At 45.8% G+C, this 20381-nt stretch overlaps 1 protein-coding gene across 2 annotated transcripts in view; it reads right to left on the bottom strand.

The window, feature by feature from the left end:
- STIM2 (stromal interaction molecule 2) overlaps positions 1-20381 on the bottom strand; it is a 139844-nt gene that overhangs the window by 39609 nt on the left and 79854 nt on the right. For both annotated transcript variants that reach the window (XM_075346944.1, XM_075346945.1), the window contains exon 3: positions 10146-10260. In XM_075346944.1, the coding sequence (XP_075203059.1) occupies positions 10146-10260 (115 nt within the window). The remainder of the gene's footprint in view (positions 1-10145; positions 10261-20381) is intronic.

Genomic DNA, 20381 nt, shown 5'->3' with positions numbered 1-20381 from the left:
CTACCCCAATCCCAGAGGCGCAAACTGTTCAGAAGAGCCTCTGAATTCATTACGTGGCGTCTGCTTCATCATGAATTTGGCGCGTCTTGTGCTCCATGAAGACTCAAGTAGTGTGAACGTGCCCTACACCAGTGTTGCTGGACCAGCCCCCTATATGTTCTCTATGCTTTAAGGGAACCTGTCACTCACCCGCGGGACGGTCTGGTCCGATGGTCATCGCTAGCAGGCGCGAAACGGCCATTGTCCGTAGAGGTCCTGCACCCGGCTCCTCTCCCGCAATTTTATCGCACCCTTTGGAAAAAACTAAATTTTCTGGCTACATCGTGGGTCGTGCCGCTTCTTCTGATCTCATGAATTACTCATCGCTGGTCTTGACCCAGCGCTTCCTTTATCCTTGCGATCACCATCATCTATTTTGCTTCATGTGAATAACGGATCCTACGTCATCCACAGAGCCCTCTATTGCGCTCCTGTGCATTAAGGCGATTGCAAGGATAGAGAAAGTGTCAGGTCAAACTAGTGACGCCCATCGGACTGCACTGCTCCAGAGGTGAATAGGTGACACGTTCCCTAAGAACAGCACGGGGGGGGGGGGGGGTGAATGGAGACTTATTATACAAAAAGACACTATTTAAAACACTGCAGCAAAACAAAAAAAAAAAAAAAAAAAAAATCGCACTCACATGCAAATTGGCACATATTTAAAATTGACTGCAGCAAAAAAAAAAAAAAAAAAAAGTTACTGGCTGCACAACAATTACATTCCTTTTAGCTGCAATCAATTTTGGCCACATCATGGACACATTTTGGCTATATTGCATGACCAAAGTCATAAATGAGTGTTCTCATGATTGATTTACAGGAGGGCACCACTCCCCGACTCTTGTTTGCTGAGGGAAATGCAATCCTGATTGACAGCTCAGATGAGCAGCATCACCACAGCGAGGAGGAGGAGGAGGAGAATGCAAGCTGGATGGATCCAGTGATCGGGACCATTTCAAAGCAATGCTTACAAGCTCTATTGCAAAAGCTTGTGAGCACTGTGCTCCATACCATGGAAACCAGCCAGCTCTATGACACTGCAGAAGTGGTCGGTAACTGAGGCAATGAGTAAAAAATTACTGTATTTTTTGGATTATAAGGCACACTTTTCCTCCCAAAAATTTGGGAGGAAAACGAGGGGTGCGTCTTAAAATTCAAATATTTTTTTTTTACCGGGGAAGGCTGTCTGTGTGGCGACAGGATGCGCGCGGGCAGCCGGGTGCCTGTCTGTGTCGGCTGCCTCTCTGTGCGGGTGGGCAGCCTGCTGTCTGCCACTGTTTGTGCAGGCGGGTGGCTGTGCGGACTGCAGTGGCTGTGCGGCAGATTTCCCAGTGTGTCCGCGGTCCCAGTTTCAAATAATGGCGCTGGGAGTCAACGCATGCGCAGATGGAGTCCTTGGATGAGAGCTCCATCTGCGCATGCACCACTCAAGGCGCCATCATTTGAACCAGGTCTGCGAACACACTGGGACACTCACCGCACCGGCCTGCTCCACCACTGACCTGGCATCACTGCTGCCACTGACCGCTGCTGCCACCACGGACCTGCCACGGCTGCCAGCACAACCTCTGCCTCCTGTGACCCCACTTCACCACCACTGCTGCCCTCCTCCGGTAAGACAACACCGGAGTATAAGGCTATGTGCGCACGTTGCGTCGGTGTACCTGCAGTTTATTCTGCACGTTTTCCTTCCCTTGGTTTTTGACCAAATGGCTTTTGACAATTTTTTAGCGCTAAAAACGCATGCGTTTTTACCGCGTTTTTAGTGCGTTTTTAGCGCTTTTTACCTGCGTTTTCACCTGCGTTTCTGCAGATGCGTTTTTGAGATCAAGACACTGAGAAATAAAGTTTAATTAGTCAAAAAGAATGAAAAAAGAGAAAAAAAGTATAAAATTAACTTTTAATAAAATTATATGGGAAATTATCAATTTTAATGTAATAATAGTGGTTATGCACATTTTAACAGAAAAATAGCTAAAGTTTATTATTTTTTAACATTTAAATTTTCGGTTATTGTGTGTGTGTAAAGGAACATTAGAACCCATTAATTTTTGGCCAGAAAAGCATGCGTTTTTGGAGCCAAAAACGCAGTTGAAAAGCAGGTAAAAAGCATGAAAAACGCAGGAATTGTGATTTTGGTAGCTTTTTGCCATTTCTCATTGACTCCAATGTTAAGGAAACGCTGCAGAAATGGCAAAAACAACTGACATGCTGCTTCTTTTTCAGCATGGTTTTTGACCACAAATATGCAAATTAAACGCTGCTGAAAAAAAAGCAAAGTGCAGACAGGATTTCTGCTTTTCCCATAGACTTTGCTGGAAATCAAAAACGCATGCCTTTTTGCCCAAAAACGCTGCTGCCAAAAACGCTGCAGAAACGCGGTAAAAAACGCAACGTGCGAACATAGCCTAAGACTGACCCCATTTTTATTTTTTTTTTTTATTTTTTTTTAATCTCTAAATTTGGGGTGCGTCTTCTAAAACGAAAAATATGGTAAATTATAAATCCCTTTGCTCTTCAGAAGTTTTAATAAGAGGTAAATTACAATGCAGCTTATCTAACAACCCATTTATGATGAGAAAACGTCTTTAAAGTTCATTTACTCAAGTTATTCCGGTTTGCAAGGATGAATTTTGCAATATTAAGGACAGAGCTTTGCCGTCTGTAGTGCCAAAATACACATTGTAATCATCTCCTGGGAGGAGGCATCCACTGGATTACTATTAAGCAGGTAGATTATATATTACCTTCATATTTGGACATTATTTTGAGCTCGTGCGCCCGCTGACCCACCACACAATTCGGCATTCTTCAGCTAACTCTTGCCATTAGAGGCAACATGACATGTATAAATTAGCGTTTAATATATGGACATATTTAAATATAGGAATAGTGCAGAAAAAAAATTTCCACCACAATTTATTTTTTTATGCACTGACAATATACATTTATTGTACGGATTCTCACCATTGTTAGGATACAAATACACCTTGGTACTGTTACATAACGCATTTTAAGCCTTGGTCACAAGTCCAGTAGTTATTTACATTTGGAATCATAAAAACAGAAATAAAACACTGCGGTATTGGATCCATTCATCGTAACGGGAACGGACGGGTCACTAAATATCAGTCTCCTTTCTAGTTATCCATTTGTCAGCTGGATCAGAAACTGGATTGATCACAACTTTTTGGTCCAAGAAAAAAACAAAACAGCAGGGGATTTTTTTTTTTTTTTTTTTTTTTTTTTTAACATTGAGACCTTAGGGTGTGTGCCCACAATCCAGACTCACTGCGTCCTGGATGCAGCAGGTCCTGACCCGCGGGGCCACAAGTCTCCTCCGCAGGGGAACGCAGGAGACTGCCGCTGCTTGTACCCATGATCAGGGTTCAGTGCGCTGCGGTCTCTCGCTTGTGTTGTCCCTACGGAGGACACATGCGATTCTGCAGCAAACAATTGACATGCTGCGGCCTGGAAACACGCACCGCAGGTCAGTGTGCGCTGCGGAAAAAACAAGCACAGTGGGCACGGGATTTCTAGAAATCCATCCACGGTGATTGTACTGTACAACGCAGCGTTTTGGACACAGCAAAAACCCGCTACATCCAAAACACTGCAAATGCTGATTGTGGGCACGCACCCCAAGTCTAAATGTGCACGCTGCAGTTTTTGTCGCTTTTTTTAGTGCAGTTTTGTTGTCAGAAGCTTCTCACTTTTGACTTCCCAGCAAAGTCTGAGAATTCATATTTGCTGTGCACATGTTGCAGTTTTTTGTCTGCAGTTTGTCAAAAACTTCTGCCAAAAAAACCCAAACCGCAGCATGTTCTATCTCCTTGTGTTTTTGTTGCACTTTCTACTGAAAAACACATCAAATCTGAATTGACAAAAACGCACCAACATCACAAGTTTTTTTTTTTTTTTTTTTTTTAAACACATTTCCAGGCACTCTGGGACAAGGTGCAGTTTTTGTTGCAGTTTAGGAGAAAACAAAACTGCAGCGTGTGCATATAGCCTTAGAATGACGGATCAGAATGGGTGCACATCTGTTCCGATGTCCGCTGACTGATCCGTTTGTCAGTACTGCACATGCCCAGAACGCTGGAGGTGCGCAGGCGCTAGAAAAAAAAACAAAACAAAAAAACACAGAACAAAACCAGATGCAAGATGGAAACTAAAGTATCTGGTTTTAATAGGATGTTAATCTTTTATTTCTTCTAAAGACTGATCCATTCAACAATGATAGTAATAAGGGTTTTTAGTCACACAGCGTTACAGTGTTGTACTGGCGCCTTTATCAAGTGGGAAAAAAAATAATAATTGTGTTTTCTTCACTAGATAAAGTCACAGCTATGGCGTCCAAAGGCTTCGGGAATAACAACCTTATTACTATCATTGTTGAAGACTCCATTTACTTCTGCAGTGCTGCCCACCTAACCTGGATCCAACATTTCCTGGAGGATTCCTCCACCAGACTCGGGGCAGCAGTGGTCTTCTTCATGCCCACATAGTCGTGGCCATCACAAGCGTTAACCCACTCTCCCTCCATAGCGTATCACCCCAGTGTGTGCTCCTGTCCCCACTCTACACTTTATTATACTGACCTCTCTATATGCCCAGACGTTACCTGAGCACTATGAAGCAGTAATAGTATGGGAATGTGTGCGGTGTGCCCTAATAATGGGGAATAGGGCCAGACAGTCCTTGTTCGATACGTATGTCCGGCATGTGGAGGATACCACTCATCACTGGAGAAAACTAATCATCTGGCGGTAAGCACAGTACCGGAGTAAGACCATGTGCACACGCTGAGTATTTGGTGAGACTTTTACCTCAGTATTTGTAGTTAAAACCAGGAGTGGCACAATCAGAGGAAAAGTATAATAGAAACACGTCACCACTGCTGGATTTATCACCCGCTCCTGGTTTTATACTGAGGTAAAAAAACTCACCAAATACCGTGTGCACGTGGCCTCTCTCAGGTACTGTTCTTACCGCCAGGTACATGGCACTGGAGAACACCCCATCATTGCCTATATGACCCCGATACGTCCAAACTAACAAGAACTCCTCCATGGCAAAGGAGGCAACGCAAAAATGTCTGCTCAAATCTAGCAAGAAAAAGTCACAGCTATCGCCAGTGAGGGACTGTACAGATAATTGATATTGATAATTATCAATATCAATTATCACATTTTCTTAGGAATCAGATTAACCCCTACTGACCACCAATACGTCTTTTTACTGACCTGAGATATCAGTGCATGGCCTCCCCCGCAGCCGCCGGCCGTACACTACATAGGGCTCAGCGGGTAATAATACACAGCAGCCCACATACACCACCAGACAATCCTGTGAGCCCACTCCCCTGGGTAAAAGGCCAAATGTTTTAACACTGAATAAATAGGACCATATATCTGGAACTAGATGGCAGAATAAAAAAACAAAAACACAAGCGGTGTACTCAGGGGAGCAGCAGGAATAAAATAGGACTAAACACTGGCCCACTCTGAAAGCTTATTCCTTGTGTCTGGCTGTGGGTCTCCTGGTTTGACTTCAAGGGGTTGTTCCCCTTCAGGACATGTGGGTCCTGGGTTTCAGGATATCAATAAAGAAACACACCACGCTGTACTCACCCCACCCTCCCCAGGTCCACTGATGAGTCTCCGCCACTGATCCTGGCTTCTGGTATTGGCTGGGGTGCGGAAGACATGATGTGACCGTGCAGCAGCTCATCAGTGAGCTCAGTGGCTCAGCCAGTGTACACGCCGCGCAACCCACAGAGCCGCTGAGCTCACGGATTGGCTGTTGAGCCATCAACGCAGCCAGAGCACATACTGAGCAACCATCCCTATATGTGACTATAGAATCTGTACGCTGCTCTTCAGGGCGTACGACGGGAAATAAATCGTTATGTAGCCAGAGGCTACACAGCAAAGCAAGGGTCAATTGTGCACCAATGTTTTCACATACGACAACTGCTCATTTTGGTGTAGGCCGAGGCTGACGCCTGCTCAAATCTGCGCAGCACATAATCCTGGACCTCCAGTGCTAGGACTGACTCACATTTGGCCTCTAGGGTCTTGACGGGAACGTGGTTCTCCCTTCATTCTGTCTCAGTTCTTAACCATTCAATACAGATTTGTTGGATGGATAAAACTGAACAATGTGGGCCAGTTGCAATGTTAAAGATAGGACTCAAAGCCCAATCATGTCTAATACAGCCTTGTGCTAATCAGTAGTCACCTCCAACCATAGCTGACCTCATCACACAGAGCCCACCACCTCTCCTGACATGTCTGGCTTAGGGGTGCTTCACACACAGTGAGATCGCTACTGAGATCACTACTGAGATCGCTGCTGAGTCACGTTTTTTGTGACCTCATTAGCGATCTCGCTGTGTGTGACACTGAGCAGCGATCTGGCCCCTGCTGTGAGATCGCTGCTCATTACACACAGTGCTGGTTCATTTTTTTATTGTTGCTCTCCCACTGATAAGCACACATCACTGTGTGTGACAGCGAGAGAGCAACAATCCTGAATGTGAAGGGAGCAGGAGCCGGCGTCTGGCAGCCTGCGGTAAGCTGTAACCAAGGTAAACATCGGGTAACCAAGGTGGTTACCCGATATTTACCTTCGTTACCAGCCTCCACAGCTCTCACGCTGCCAGTGCCGGCTCCTGCTCCCTGCACACACAAAGCTAAGCGGTGTGCGCTGGTAACTAATGTAAACATTGGGTAACCATACCCGATGTTTACCTTAGTTACCAGTGTCCGCAGCTTCCAGACACCGGCTCCGTGCAAGCGCAGCGTCGCTTGCACGTCGCTGCTGGCTGGTCACTGGTGAGATCTGCCTGTTTGACAGCTCACCAGCGACCATGTAGCGATGCAGCAGCGATCCTGACCAGGTCAGATTGCTGGTCGGATCGCTGCTGCATCGCTAAAGTGTGAAGGTACCCTTAGGCTAAGTTCACATTTCCGTTGTTTTGCATCAGTCACATGCGTCACTTGACGCATGTGACTGGTGCGTTGTACAACAGATGGCAAAGAACAGAATTCTTTGTCGGACTTCGTTGTGTGAGGGGGGTGGAGCGCAAGGGGGCAAAGTTCGGGGTGGGTGGAGCCGAGCGGGGCCGTGGCACTGAGTACGTTAGTGCCGCAGGGACGGGGACAGGTGTAGGTGTGTGTGTGTGTGTGTGTGTGTGTGTGTGTGTAATTATTTATATATATATATATATATATATATATATATATATATATATATATATATATATATATATATATATATATATATATATATATATATATATATATATATATATATATATAAATAAAAAGTGCGGGAGGGGGCGGAGACGAGCAGGGAAGTGTCAGGCTCCCTGAAGCACTTTTTGCTTGGTTACCCGATATTTATATTGGGTACCAGCATACACTGCTTAGCGCTGGCTCCCTGCACACGTAACCACTGTAAATATCAGGTACCTAACCAAAGCGCATTGCTTAGTAACCCGATGTGTATCCTGGTTACGTGTGCAGTGAGCCAGAGAGCGCATACGCAGCGAAATCCTACAGATCGCACTGCTCAAAAAACGTTACATGCTGCATTCCTCCCGCCCGGCGGTCAGTCGTTCCACGACTGATCAGTCGGGCAGAGGGTGCAACGCAGCATCATCAGTCACAATCCGCCGCTCATACAAGTCTATGAGAACAACGGAATCTGCCAAACGGATACCGTTGTTTACCAAAGCAGCGGATTGTGACTGATACAATTTAAACGGAAGTGTGAACCTAGCCTTAGTCAGAAATTGTATTCCCCATGTAATAAAAATACTATAGCATCTTTTCTTAGAACTATGCATTTTAGTCCTCCTGGAAAAGCATAAATAGACAACTGGGTGTTTTCATCTGGAGCAGATCACATATATTATATAGAGATATATATAGATATATATCTATATATATCTATATCTATATCTCTATAGGTCTAAGATTGTCCAGGGACAGCCAACTGTGCCAGACTGAGTGAACACGCCCCACCGACGCAGAACACAACTTCACTTTTCAATTTATTCCTCCATTTCCAGAGGGATTAACAGAGGAACAACACAACAAATGATTACAATAAATAATGCTCCAGAGTTAAATATGTCAGATGTCGAGAGGTGCCGAGTTGTATTTAATGGGATTACGTCACCCCAGAATCCATCAGTGTAGGGAGCAGCTATCACAGTAAATAAGAGTGTGCATGCACTAGCAGTGTGCGCACTGCTGCGCTGTGTCAGTGCACACCAGTCATTCAAGCGAGCGCCATCAATCAAGTTAAGAGGCACTGTGACCCATGCTGATGGTGTGGAAAGGTTCACAGAACCCTGGGTCACGCTGAGAAGCCACTGAGGAGAGCTGAATTACATGTTAAATAAAATGTTTTTGTTTTTTGATTATTTTTCTGTTCTGTAAAAGCAATAAATCTATCAGACAAGCATGATTTTTCTAGAGACTACGTCCCCCTATATGATGGTACATGCAATTATACTGGAGTTTTGGGGGTGACAGACTGCATTTTCCCATACTGTGAGGCATGGTATAAGCCACAGTGGATTTGTGGTGTGAGAGAAGGAACGTTCCCGGGATATAGTAAGATGCACACTACCATTATCATGCAGTTTTGCAGACTTCGGTCCAACAATGAGCTGCTGCTTTATATATTAGCTGCACAGCGGTGTGGGGGAATACAGGCCTCCTTCACACTGTACAGCCGTGCTTCCTTGTCAGCACAGCCGCTGATGGTGAATGTGACCTGACCCAAACCATCACCACCTCCTACTTAAAGGGAACCTGTCACCAGATTTGGGGACTATAAGCTGCGGCCATCACCTAACATCCTGTATATAAGAGCCCAGGCCGCTGTGTAGAATGTAAAAATCACTTTATAATACTTACCTAAACGGTTGATACGGAGCAGTTGGGTCATATGGGTGTCTCTGTTCTCCGGTGCCGGCGCCTCCTCTTTTGGCCATCTTTGTCCTCAGTCTTCTGAAGCCAGTGTGGATGACATGTCCTACGTCATTCACACAAGCCAACACTGGGGTCCTGAGCAAGGCAGATCAAAGTATTGTAGTGCGCATGCGCAGAAACTCAATGCCGGCTATTGTGGATGACGGACGCGTCATCCACACTAGCTTCAGAAGGAGGACAAAGATGGCCGAAAGAGGAGGCGCTGCACCCGGAGAACGTAGGTGCCCATCTGACCCAACTGCTCCACACCGCCCCTTAGGTGAGTATTATAAAGAGATTTCTATGTTTTCACAGCGGCCTGGGCTCTTATATACAGCATGTTAGAGTACTGTATATAAGAGCCCACTGGTGGTGGCCACAGCTTATAGGCCCCAAATCTGCTGACAGGTTCCCTTTAATGCAATGCGCCCGTGACACTTTTTCTGAGGTGTACGCACTCATACCAATCCTTCATTTGTCCTTCTGCAGGACCAGGACAACTAGGAAAATGGCGCAGGCACAGCAAGTTTCCCCATGATGGTGATGAGGTCCGCCATCGGATATTTTCCGGATGGGTTCGGTGGTGCTGTCCGGAGAAATGCAGATTAAGGCTATGTGCGCACGTAGCGTTCTGTCCCTGCAGAAATTTCTGCCTAGATTTGAACAGCACACGTGCGCTTCAAATCGCTGCAGAAAGTCCGTAATGGAAAAAAAAAAAGCCGATTCCATGCGCTCTGACTGCAGCCCCTCCCATAGACAGAGCAGGCGCTGCATGCAGAGCGCACGGAAGAAGTTACATGTCACTTCTTAGAACGCGCGCTTCGAGCAGCAGCCAAAACGCTGCGCTCTAATACGCCACGTGCGCACGGCTCCTGCATAATCTTCATAGATTGTGCTGGGGACGCAGGACGCATGCAGTTACGCTGCGGTGCAGATCGCAGCGTAACTGCATGCAAATACGCAACGTGTGCACATAGCCTAACAAGGAAGACCTTTGAAGGAGCATACAGTATATTACGCTTTTGTACACCTATATATAAAGTGGCCACCCCTTTAGCCTAATAAATACGCACTAGCCGACACTTAAGAGTTACATAGCCAGTAGTTCATCACCTTCGGATGTTTTCCAGCTCTTCCACAGGTCCTCCACAGTGATGTGTTTGTCCTCTCTGTGTAAGTGGTTGTGCTTGTGAGACGCGTCCTTGTAGTTCATGTCTTCACGCAGAAACTAGAAAACAAGGCAATACACACATTAGAGAAAAAAGGGGCCAGAGATTGTAAGCGGAGGCCATGTACAGGCGCAGTGCACTCCTGAATACACCTTTACAGTTTAGACGCTGTTCTCACTTGTGCAGTTGGCTGCATTTACAGCCTAAAGGGACTGTCAGCACAGAATGACTGTTCAAACCAAGCACAGGCAATCAGGGCATCATGGCGGGGCTAATTATTTAGCGCACCTTCCCACCTGCTTGTTTTCCCTCTATCTCCTCCCTTCTCAGGTTCTGTGATGTCAGAGCTGTCAATCAATGAACAGGGAGGGTGGAGACAGTGGGAAAACAAGTAGATGGGAAGGTGCCCTTAAATGTTTGGCCACGTCATGATGCACCAAGCACCTGTAGATGGTTTGAACACTCATTATGTCCCTTTAAAAGGATTCTGTCTGCAGGTTTTTGCTAAGCAATCTGTAGACAGCAGGAGAAGGGGGTGACCCACATTTCATTGATGTGTAGTTTATTTTGCTATATGTGGTTTACTTACAATGAAGGTTTTATCACTAAGACATTATCATTGCGGTGACTAGCAGCCCTGTGATAAGTCGTCCAACCACGCCCCTCCGCTGATAAGCAGCTTGCTGTCAATGTACACAGAAAGCTATGGTGTCCGTGCGGTTAGCTTTTTGAGCTCTGCTACATGCAACATCTAAGAACTCCGATTATGTCGCAACTGCTGCATCCAGTAAACTGAGCGACACATTATTGGATTCAGGGTCTCTTGCCCTACAATATGTTGCTCTCACATGAAGGTGCAAAAACCTGCTGACAGATTCCCTTTTAAGGGAATCTGTCAGTAGGATCAACCATCCCAAGTCATCTGTATGGCATGTAGGTCATAAAAAAATGAATAAAATGACACCTTGCTATCTGCGATCAATGTCTTATTCCAGAGAACTTCATGTTTTTTCTTATATGTACAGTGGGTGACATAAGTATTGAACAGCTCACCAATTATTTTTTTTAAGTAAATCTACTTCTAAAGATGCTATTGACATGAATTTCTCACCAGATGACAGTAACAACCCATCCAATCCATACAGGCAGAGAAATCCAACCATAGAGGTCTATAAAGTTAGTGATGTGTAATAATGAGAAATCACACAGGGAAACTGTATTTAGCACGCTTTCTGAAACTGAATATTTCTTATAAAAGCTTTTGTTGGTGATGACAGCTTCAAAAGCCTTCTGTTTGGAGAAATTAGTCATATGCCTTGCTCAGGTGTGATTTTGTCCATTTTTCCACACAAACACTTCAAATCCTGAAGGATCTGTATGCTTCTATGAACTCTGGGCTTTAGGGCACAGTCAGACAGCCGAATGACCTCTCCGAGGATCTCAATGCTCGAACTGGCCGACGGCTCTCCTGCACGAACAGGAAAGCTGCATAGAAATACACGCTGACATGCTCAGGTCAGGAGAGCCGCCGGTCAGTCTGAGCACGAGATGCGATCTTCAGACAAAATATACAGTTGTCTGAATCTTCCATACATTTTCTAATGGATTCAGGTCAGGTGACTGCAGGGTCGTTCTAGCAGCTTTATTGTCTTTCTCTGAAACCAATTGAGTTTCCTTTTCTCTTGATCTACAGAAGTCATATTGATAAAGTCCCCTTTCGTATAAAACAATCACTGGAGGCCAATTCTCAGATATTTGCATGCGGCTCATATTTCTTAACAGCTCATTTATATTGATTTTTCGGTAATAAAACATTGGATCGCAGAGAAGGTATTACTTTATTCAGCTTCCTATGACCTACATGTCCATATAGACTGCTTAGAGGGCTGATCCCACCGACAGATTCCCTTTAAACTAAAATATTGTAATGGATTCCTTAACTCTTAATGTTTTGATTAAAAAACAAATTACATATATATTATATATAATATATAAATCTATAATCTATTGCTATATCTATAATCTATTGAGAGATATATATATTATATATATATATATATATATATATATATATATATATATATATATATATCTATCTCGATGTATAGATATATATATCTATTTTGTGAGCTTTCACACAGGCTACTAGGCCTTATGCTACTCTTTGCAGAGGACTTTTCAGCAGTTTCATTATCATCAAGGGCAGGATTATAGCTACACAGAGCACCTCTTTATATTAGTGGATTAAGCAGCATCCACCACTCACATAAGGAGATGGTCACAGCTCACCTCCTCCCCCTCGTCCCTTCACATTGACCTTTGCCCTGATTAGAGCATACCTAGTAGCTCTCCTATATAAGACATGGAGTCAGAGCCCGTCTATTGCTGCCTATATGCACGTGGATGCCGTAAAACATATCTCCAAATACTGTAAGTAAAGGCACAGGCAAGATGGCTGCCACCAGTAACGTACAGAAAATGAAAAAAACAGTACCAAAATAAAGCAACACATTAAAATGTAATAAAATCCAGTTTTAAAAATTAAAAATATATATATTTATGTGACACATTCCCTTCAATCTACCAAAACACGGTATCTGCTTTAGCAGCTAAAGAAACGTTTAGAAAGTACAGGAGCGAAACAGTCAGCGGTGTTAGGAGATAGCGGGCCTATGTTTGGGGTGGTGTGACCACCGACACTCCAGACACTGACCAGTAAGCAGCTGGTGTGGGGAGCCCAGCAGCCCGAGAGTTAACAGGAAGGCAGTGACGTTAATCACATCTGGATGCACAATGAGATTTCATTATACATCTCAATTTGTAGAATTTGTGAAGCACGGGGATATTTGAGAAAATGCACAATAGGATAAAGTTGTGCAAACAATTTCATCCCGCTGTCAGGTGAAGGCGAGACAGTGGGAAACCCGATCGTCTGAGCCATATAATCCCCCCCATTACAGCATCCGGATGGAGGCTCCTGTCCCGCGACTGGGTGGTCCCAAAGAGAAGAAAAATACAAGAAAGAATGGAAATGTTACTATGACAGCATAAGAGCCGAAATCACCAGTGTATATCACTAAATAGTGACCGAAGAAAATCCAAAACAGAAAAATCACTGGTAACTGCGAGATGTAGACTGGTTTTCTGACAAAGAATAATGGCTCTTGCATGGGACTGCTGTTATGGCTGCCACATAGGCTTTAGGCTGCGTGCCCATGATCAGGGTTCACAGCGTTTTGGAGGCAGCGTATTTTCACTGCTGCGTTGTGCAGTACAAACACAATGGACGGGATTTATAGAAATCTCTTGCCCCCTGTGCTTCTTTTCTCCACAGTGTAAACTGACCTGCAGCTTCCCGAGCCACATCACGTCAACTTATTGAAGCGGAAACGAGAGAGCTCTCCGCAGGGAGAACAGCGAGAAAGACCACAGCGGCCCAAGCCCTGATCGTGGGCATGGGCAGCTACGGTCCTGCAGGGGAGGACATGCTGCGTCCAGGAGGCATCGTGTCCTGATCGTGGGCGATCTCCTGTGGAGAGCACTGGTGGTCCTGCAGGGGAGGACATGCTGCGTCCAGGAGGCATCGTGTCCTGATCGTGGGCGATCTCCTGTGGAGAGCACTGGTGGTCCTGCAGGGGAGGACATGCTGCGTCCAGGAGGCATCGTGTCCTGATCGTGGGCGATCTCCTGTGGAGAGCACTGGTGGTCCTGCAGGGGAGGACATGCTGCGTCCAGGAGGCATCGTGTCCTGATCGTGGGCGATCTCCTGTGGAGAGCACTGGTGGTCCTGCAGGGGAGGACATGCTGCGTCCAGGAGGCATCGTGTCCTGATCGTGGGCGATCTCCTGTGGAGAGCACTGGTGGTCCTGCAGGGGAGGACATGCTGCGTCCAGGAGGCATCGTGTCCTGATCGTGGGCGATCTCCTGTGGAGAGCACTGGTGGTCCTGCAGGGGAGGACATGCTGCGTCCAGGAGGCATCGTGTCCTGATCGTGGGCGATCTCCTGTGGAGAGCACTGGTGGTCCTGCAGGGGAGGACATGCTGCGTCCAGGAGGCATCGTGTCCTGTTCGTGGGCGATCTCCTGTGGAGAGCACTGGTGGTCCTGCAGGGGAGGACATGCTGCGTCCAGGAGGCATCGTGTCCTGATCGTGGGCGATCTCCTGTGGAGAGCACTGGTGGTCCTGCAGGGGAGGACATGCTGCGTCCAGGAGGCATCGTGTCCTGTTCGTGGGCGATCTCCTGTGGAGAGCACTGGTGGTCCTGCAGGGGAGGACATGCTGCGTCCAGGAGGCATCGTGTCCTGATCGTGGGCGATCTCCTGTGGAGATCACTGGTGGTCCTGCAGGGGAGGACATGCTGCGTCCAGGAGGCATCGTGTCCTGATCGTGGGCGATCTCCTGTGGAGAGCACTGGTGGTCCTGCAGGGGAGGACATGCTGCGTCCAGGAGGCATCGTGTCCTGATCGTGGGCGATCTCCTGTGGAGAGCACTGGTGGTCCTGCAGGGGAGGACATGCTGCGTCCAGGAGGCATCGTGTCCTGATCGTGGGCGATCTCCTGTGGAGAGCACTGGTGGTCCTGCAGGGGAGGACATGCTGCGTCCAGGAGGCATCGTGTCCTGATCGTGAGCACATACGCTTACAGGAATCTAAATGCAGATCCAATAAAAAAAAAAGCTAATCATCTCATTGTAATTTTTTGACAATGTTTAAGTATCCCCACCTGTTGATAAGGTAAAGCACCACTTCAGCGAGTTTATTTTTCATTTTATCCATTGCTGGAGTGCCGTTTCAAATGTATGCCCCTGCTTAATATAATATAATAAATAAAAATATATATTATATATATATATATATATATATATATATATATATATATATATATATATATATACACATAAATATATACACATATATATAAAAATATATATATACATACATATATATATATATATATATATATATATATATATATATATATATATATATATATAATATATATATATATATATATAAATAAATAAATAAATAAATAAACTTAGCCTCCGGCGGTTTTCTGCTTTTTCAATGTGTCTCCGGTCCTGCGGCGTCATCTTGTGCCCACAACTTCTGATTCCAGGCCAGTCAGAAGTTATGTCACAAGCGCTCATTGCAAGACTAAGAAAGCCAGAGGCTCTCATAGACTTGTCTTGAGTTGTGATCCCTAGTGCGCTCCATGAAGCACTGGAGCTGCCGGCAGGTCAGAAATCACCAGACCGAATGGAGCAACGGCGATAGAGGGTGAAGCCGCCAAAAGGGGAGTATAAGGTAGTGGGCAGGGGACTTCGATTTAAAGCATCACGACAGTGCTAAAATATTACAAAAAGCCGCACACTGGAGTGTTGCTTTAAAACCAAAGTATCTAACTGTTCAGACATGGATTTTCAAAGTAAGTTTATCAGCCTCATCAGATGCAAGATCTGTTTCACTATGCTCTTGTATTGTGAAATCTGCTAACACATTTGTGCACACACCCACATCTTTTTCATAAGGATGAACCTGCCCGGATTGTCAAGATGACGACGTTTCGGGTGAACCAGGTGTCAGTTTGTGGCGGGGGAGCGGTGTATTGAGCGGTGACTGAACTCACGCTGGTGGCACCCTATGACTGAAAGCAGAACACTGCCAGGAGGAACAAAGTTAATTTCCTCCTGGTAACGGGGCTCTCAGTCACCAGAAGCCTGCATGTATTTCAGACTTTCCAGGAATCTGTACAGGAAATATCCTGAATGGATTATTGCAGCTACTTCTTGGGGTACAAAACAGTAGGACTCAGCAAAGACAACAGCAAGGGATCAACGAAATGGTAAAATAAAACAAAACAAAAAAAGAAACTTGCGGTGAGAATGACACCATATGCCATTATCTGTGTCATATATGGACATCAGACAAGTGTCGGACATGGAGAACCCCTCTACGGGCAAAACCGTGCGCAGACAGCCAAGATCAGCTCGCTCTCTGGCATTATATGGTCAATATGTTAATCATCTTATCACTGGGAAATGTAGAGTGTGTCAAGTCTTGTTTCATTCATTTCCAGCAATCTGTGCCTTCTAATTATAACAGGGTGGTCATCATCAGGCGAAGACGTACTGGATATCAGCCAGGTCAGCTGCAGCTCTGGGCTCATGTGAAGTGCCTAGATATCTAAACCGCATTCTTCTTCTTTACAGGCATATTGTACTGGTGCGTGGAAAATTATGCCTTTACATAAAGTACATTTAAATATAAATCTCTTTGGAGAAAATTACAATAATTATATATTTACAATAATTTTAAAAAGTATAAAACAAGAATATATTTGGTATCCCTGTGACTAGCAACCTGCACAACACAACACTTTATTTACGACGACCAGAAAATGGCTTTCATTTATTTCGTAAATAAATGTAACATCTACATATGTGTATGGCAAAATGGCCCTTAAAAAATCTAGGGGTCACTCATCTGTGTGAGCTCAGTAAATGCTTTTAGTATAGATAAGAATGAGATTTTCCCAGGATTAACCCTCACAGCCTCCATCATCAGTAATCTTTAGCACTGAGCCACTGCACTGCTGAGTTTAGATGGATTTTTTTGGCCAACATCTACATAGTCATGCAAATTTTAGAAAAAACATGAAACCCATGTTAAACCACGCTGCCACTCGAGAGCATTTTAAACCAAACAGAAGTGAGTATTTAAATGCAGGTAAGGCCGCTTTCACACTACGGTTTTTTAGCATGCGTCATGAAAGGTTTTTTGCTGTAAAAGTGGATCCTGTTTTTACAAACAAAAACGCATGCAAATGCATGTCTTATTTTGCAGGATCCTGTTACTTAAAGTTTATGGGCGGGCATTGAAGTCATGTGATTGGGAGTGAGGGGAACTGAACGTGATAGACTGGGAGCTGGCATCTGACCGCTACGGAAGCTGGTAACCAAAATAAACATCGGGTAACTAAGCGAAGCACTTTGCTTGGATAACCGATATTTACCTTGGTTACGAGCGTCCGCAGCTGCTAGGAGCCAGGCTGCCTGCTCCCTGCACACGTAACCAATGTAAACATCGGGTAACCAAGCAAAGCACTTTGCTTGGTTACCCGATATTTACCTTGGTTACGTACGTCCACTGCTGTCAGGCGGGGGAGAGAGAGAGAGAGAGAAACAGAGGGAGGGGGGAGCGAGGGAGGGGGGAGCGAGGGAGGGGGGGAGCGAGGGAGGGGGGAGCGAGGGAGGGGGGAGCGAGGGAGGGGGGAGCGAGGGAGGGGGGAGCGAGGGAGGGGGGAGCGAGGGAGGGGGGAGCGAGGGAGGGGGGAGCGAGGGAGGGGGGAGCGAGGGAGGGGGGAGCGAGGGAGGGGGGAGCGAGGGAGGGGGGAGCGAGGGAGGGGGGAGCGAGGGAGAGACTGATCACGCCAGGCTGGTTTCTGGGCATGCTCAGTAGAGCAAGCAGAATCCTGTCTATCAGCATGCCAGCGTTCACATGCGTTTGCGTGCAGTATAGTCAGGATCCAGTGAAAAACAGTATTTGGATGCAGCTCAAAACGCTACAAGTAGCGTTTTTGAAAAAAGTAAAAAAACTGCAACTCGCTGGATCCTCACTATAACGCACGCAAACGTATGTGAACGCATGTTGTCGCGAGTCCATTGCAAATGCATTGAAATGAAAACGCATTTGCACTGGATCAGTTTTTGCGTTAAAAAAACGTTCATGACGCATGTTAAAAAAACGTAGTGTGAAAGCAGCCTAGCAAAAATGTGTACACAATTGTGCGCATCTAACGGAGATCAAAAGAATGACCAAAAAAGATCTATTGTGTAGTACAAAATAGTCGTTTTTATTATAGTCAGAAAACATCCCAAACAAATTACCTTAAAAGAGGGTACACCTAGTATAATAGACAGAAAAGGTCAAAGGGAGAGGGAGGTCGTAAAGTGAATGGTCCTGCATACAATAGTGACCAAAAATGACTGAAAAATAGGTACAAAAGGATGGAGGTAAGATGTCACAGTGCATTTTTTGGTGGGTCTAAATGGGAACATTCTGAATATTAGACTGACCCACTCCTTCAATTACTCTGAGGTGGATTTTCCTGATATTAAGATCCTAAAAGCAGAGATAAGGCTATGTGCGCACGTTGCGTAAGTACATGCAGTTACGCTGCGCTTTGTAGCGCAGCATAACTGCATGCGTCCTGCGTCGCCTGCATAATCTATGAAGATTATGCAGGAGCCGTGCGCACGTGGTGTCTTAGAGCGCAGCGATTCGGCTGCTGCCCGAAGTGCACATTCTAAGAAGTGACATGTCACTTATTCCGTGCGCTCTGCCTGCAGCGCCTGCTCTGTCTATGGGAGGAGTTGCAGGCAGAGCGCATGGAATCGGCTTTTTTTTTTTTTTCACTACAGACATTTTCTGCAGCATTTTGAAGCGCACGTGTGCTCTTCAGATCGCTGCAGAAATTTCTGCAGTGACTGTAAGCAACGTGCGCACATAGCCTCAGGCTGCTTTCACACATCCGGTTAGTGCTGAGCGGCACAATCCGGCTCAAAAACCTATGCAACGGATGCGGCGAAAAAACCGGATACGTTGCATAAGTTTTTCCCATGCGGCCCATCCAGTTTTTGACGGATGCGTCTTCATACTGAGCAGCATGCTTAGTACAAAAAACCGCATCCGGCGGCCAGATGCGTTTTTCGCCGCAGGACGCCGCATCCGGCGTCCATAGGCTTGTATAGTGAATCGCGCCGGATCCGGCGCGATGCGTTTTTTTCGCTGCACAAAAAAACGTGCCAGGCAACGTTCCATCCGGCCACCGCATGGGCTAAATATGCAGCATCCGGCAAAAAACGGAAGCAACGCAAGGCAATGCGGCACAATACGGCGCTAATGCAAGTCTATGCGGGAAAAACGCAACCGGCGGCAAAAAAAAACCCCGGTTGCATTTTTCTGCAGTGCGCCGTATTGTGCTGCTCAGCAAAAACCGGATGTGTGAAAGCAGCCTAAGGAATGGTAGAGACTGATGTGTTTCGGAAAAAAAGACACCAGTAAACACACTTCTACATGCCACTTCCTCCCACACACCGCCACTATTTCTCAGAGAATAACTTTCCATCAAAATCTCCACCGCACCCAAAAGCACTACAGATATTGGCTGGTGTCTGGCTCCTGCAACTTGTCTCTATCCCCCATTTGCTCAAGATGGCTAGACCATTGTAGTAAATAAATACCATTGTAGATTGTAGAGCATTGTGTGTGCGTGCGTGTGGCAAAGCATTGTGGGCGTACGTGTGACAGAGCATTGTGTGTGTGCGCGTGTGGCACTGCGAGCAGGCGCGTGGCAGAGCATTGTGGGTGCGAGCGCGTGGCAGAACATAGCAGGTGTGCATGTGGCAAAGCATTGTGGGCGTTCGTGTGACAGAGCATTGTGTGTTTGCGCGTGTGGCACTGCGGGCGAGTATGCGAGTATGTGGCAGAGCATTGTGTGTGCGCGAGCGCGTGGCAGAACATTGCAGGTGGGCGGGCGTGTGGCAGAGCAGTGTGTGAGTGCGCGTGGCAGAACATTGCTGGTGGGCGTGCATGTGGCAGAGCATTGTGTGTTTGTGTGTGAGCGTGGCAGAACATTGCGGGTGGGCATGCATGTGGCAGAGCATTGCTGGACCGGGGCGTGCAGAGCGCTATGTGGGGAGCACTGTGCAGCTGTCCTTTGTGACACTTTACACATTTGTAGTCAACAACAAAATGGCTCCGCACTGTGATCCTAAACGTCATCTTCCCTTATCCTTATGGAAACACCCAGACTGGGAGGGGGAGCTGTGACATCACACACAGGAGAGCAGATTCTGCCCACTTTACTGCAGCTGTAATGTGAGCTACTTCTACAGTAGGATTTCTGTAAGATTTCAGCAGCTGCTCCCCCTAGTATTTGAGTAGAAAATATGAAACTTTTTTTATATTTTGCTCAATTAAAAACAAATATTTAAACAAAACATTAAAACATTAATACTTTACATTTTTTCAGTTATAGAATTTTTTTTGGATGACACCTTCCCTTTAAGAGATTGTATATGAACTTCTGAATTGTAAAGCGCTGCAGCATATGTTGGCGATATAGAAAATTATTATTATTAGTATTATATTTATTATAGAACTAATCTGTAAAAATAG

This window comes from Anomaloglossus baeobatrachus, chromosome 1, assembly GCF_048569485.1.
Source record: "Anomaloglossus baeobatrachus isolate aAnoBae1 chromosome 1, aAnoBae1.hap1, whole genome shotgun sequence".
NCBI lineage: Eukaryota > Metazoa > Chordata > Amphibia > Anura > Aromobatidae > Anomaloglossus > Anomaloglossus baeobatrachus.
The sequence above is the reverse complement of the archived record's forward strand: the minus strand, read 5'-3'. Positions and strand labels throughout refer to the sequence as shown.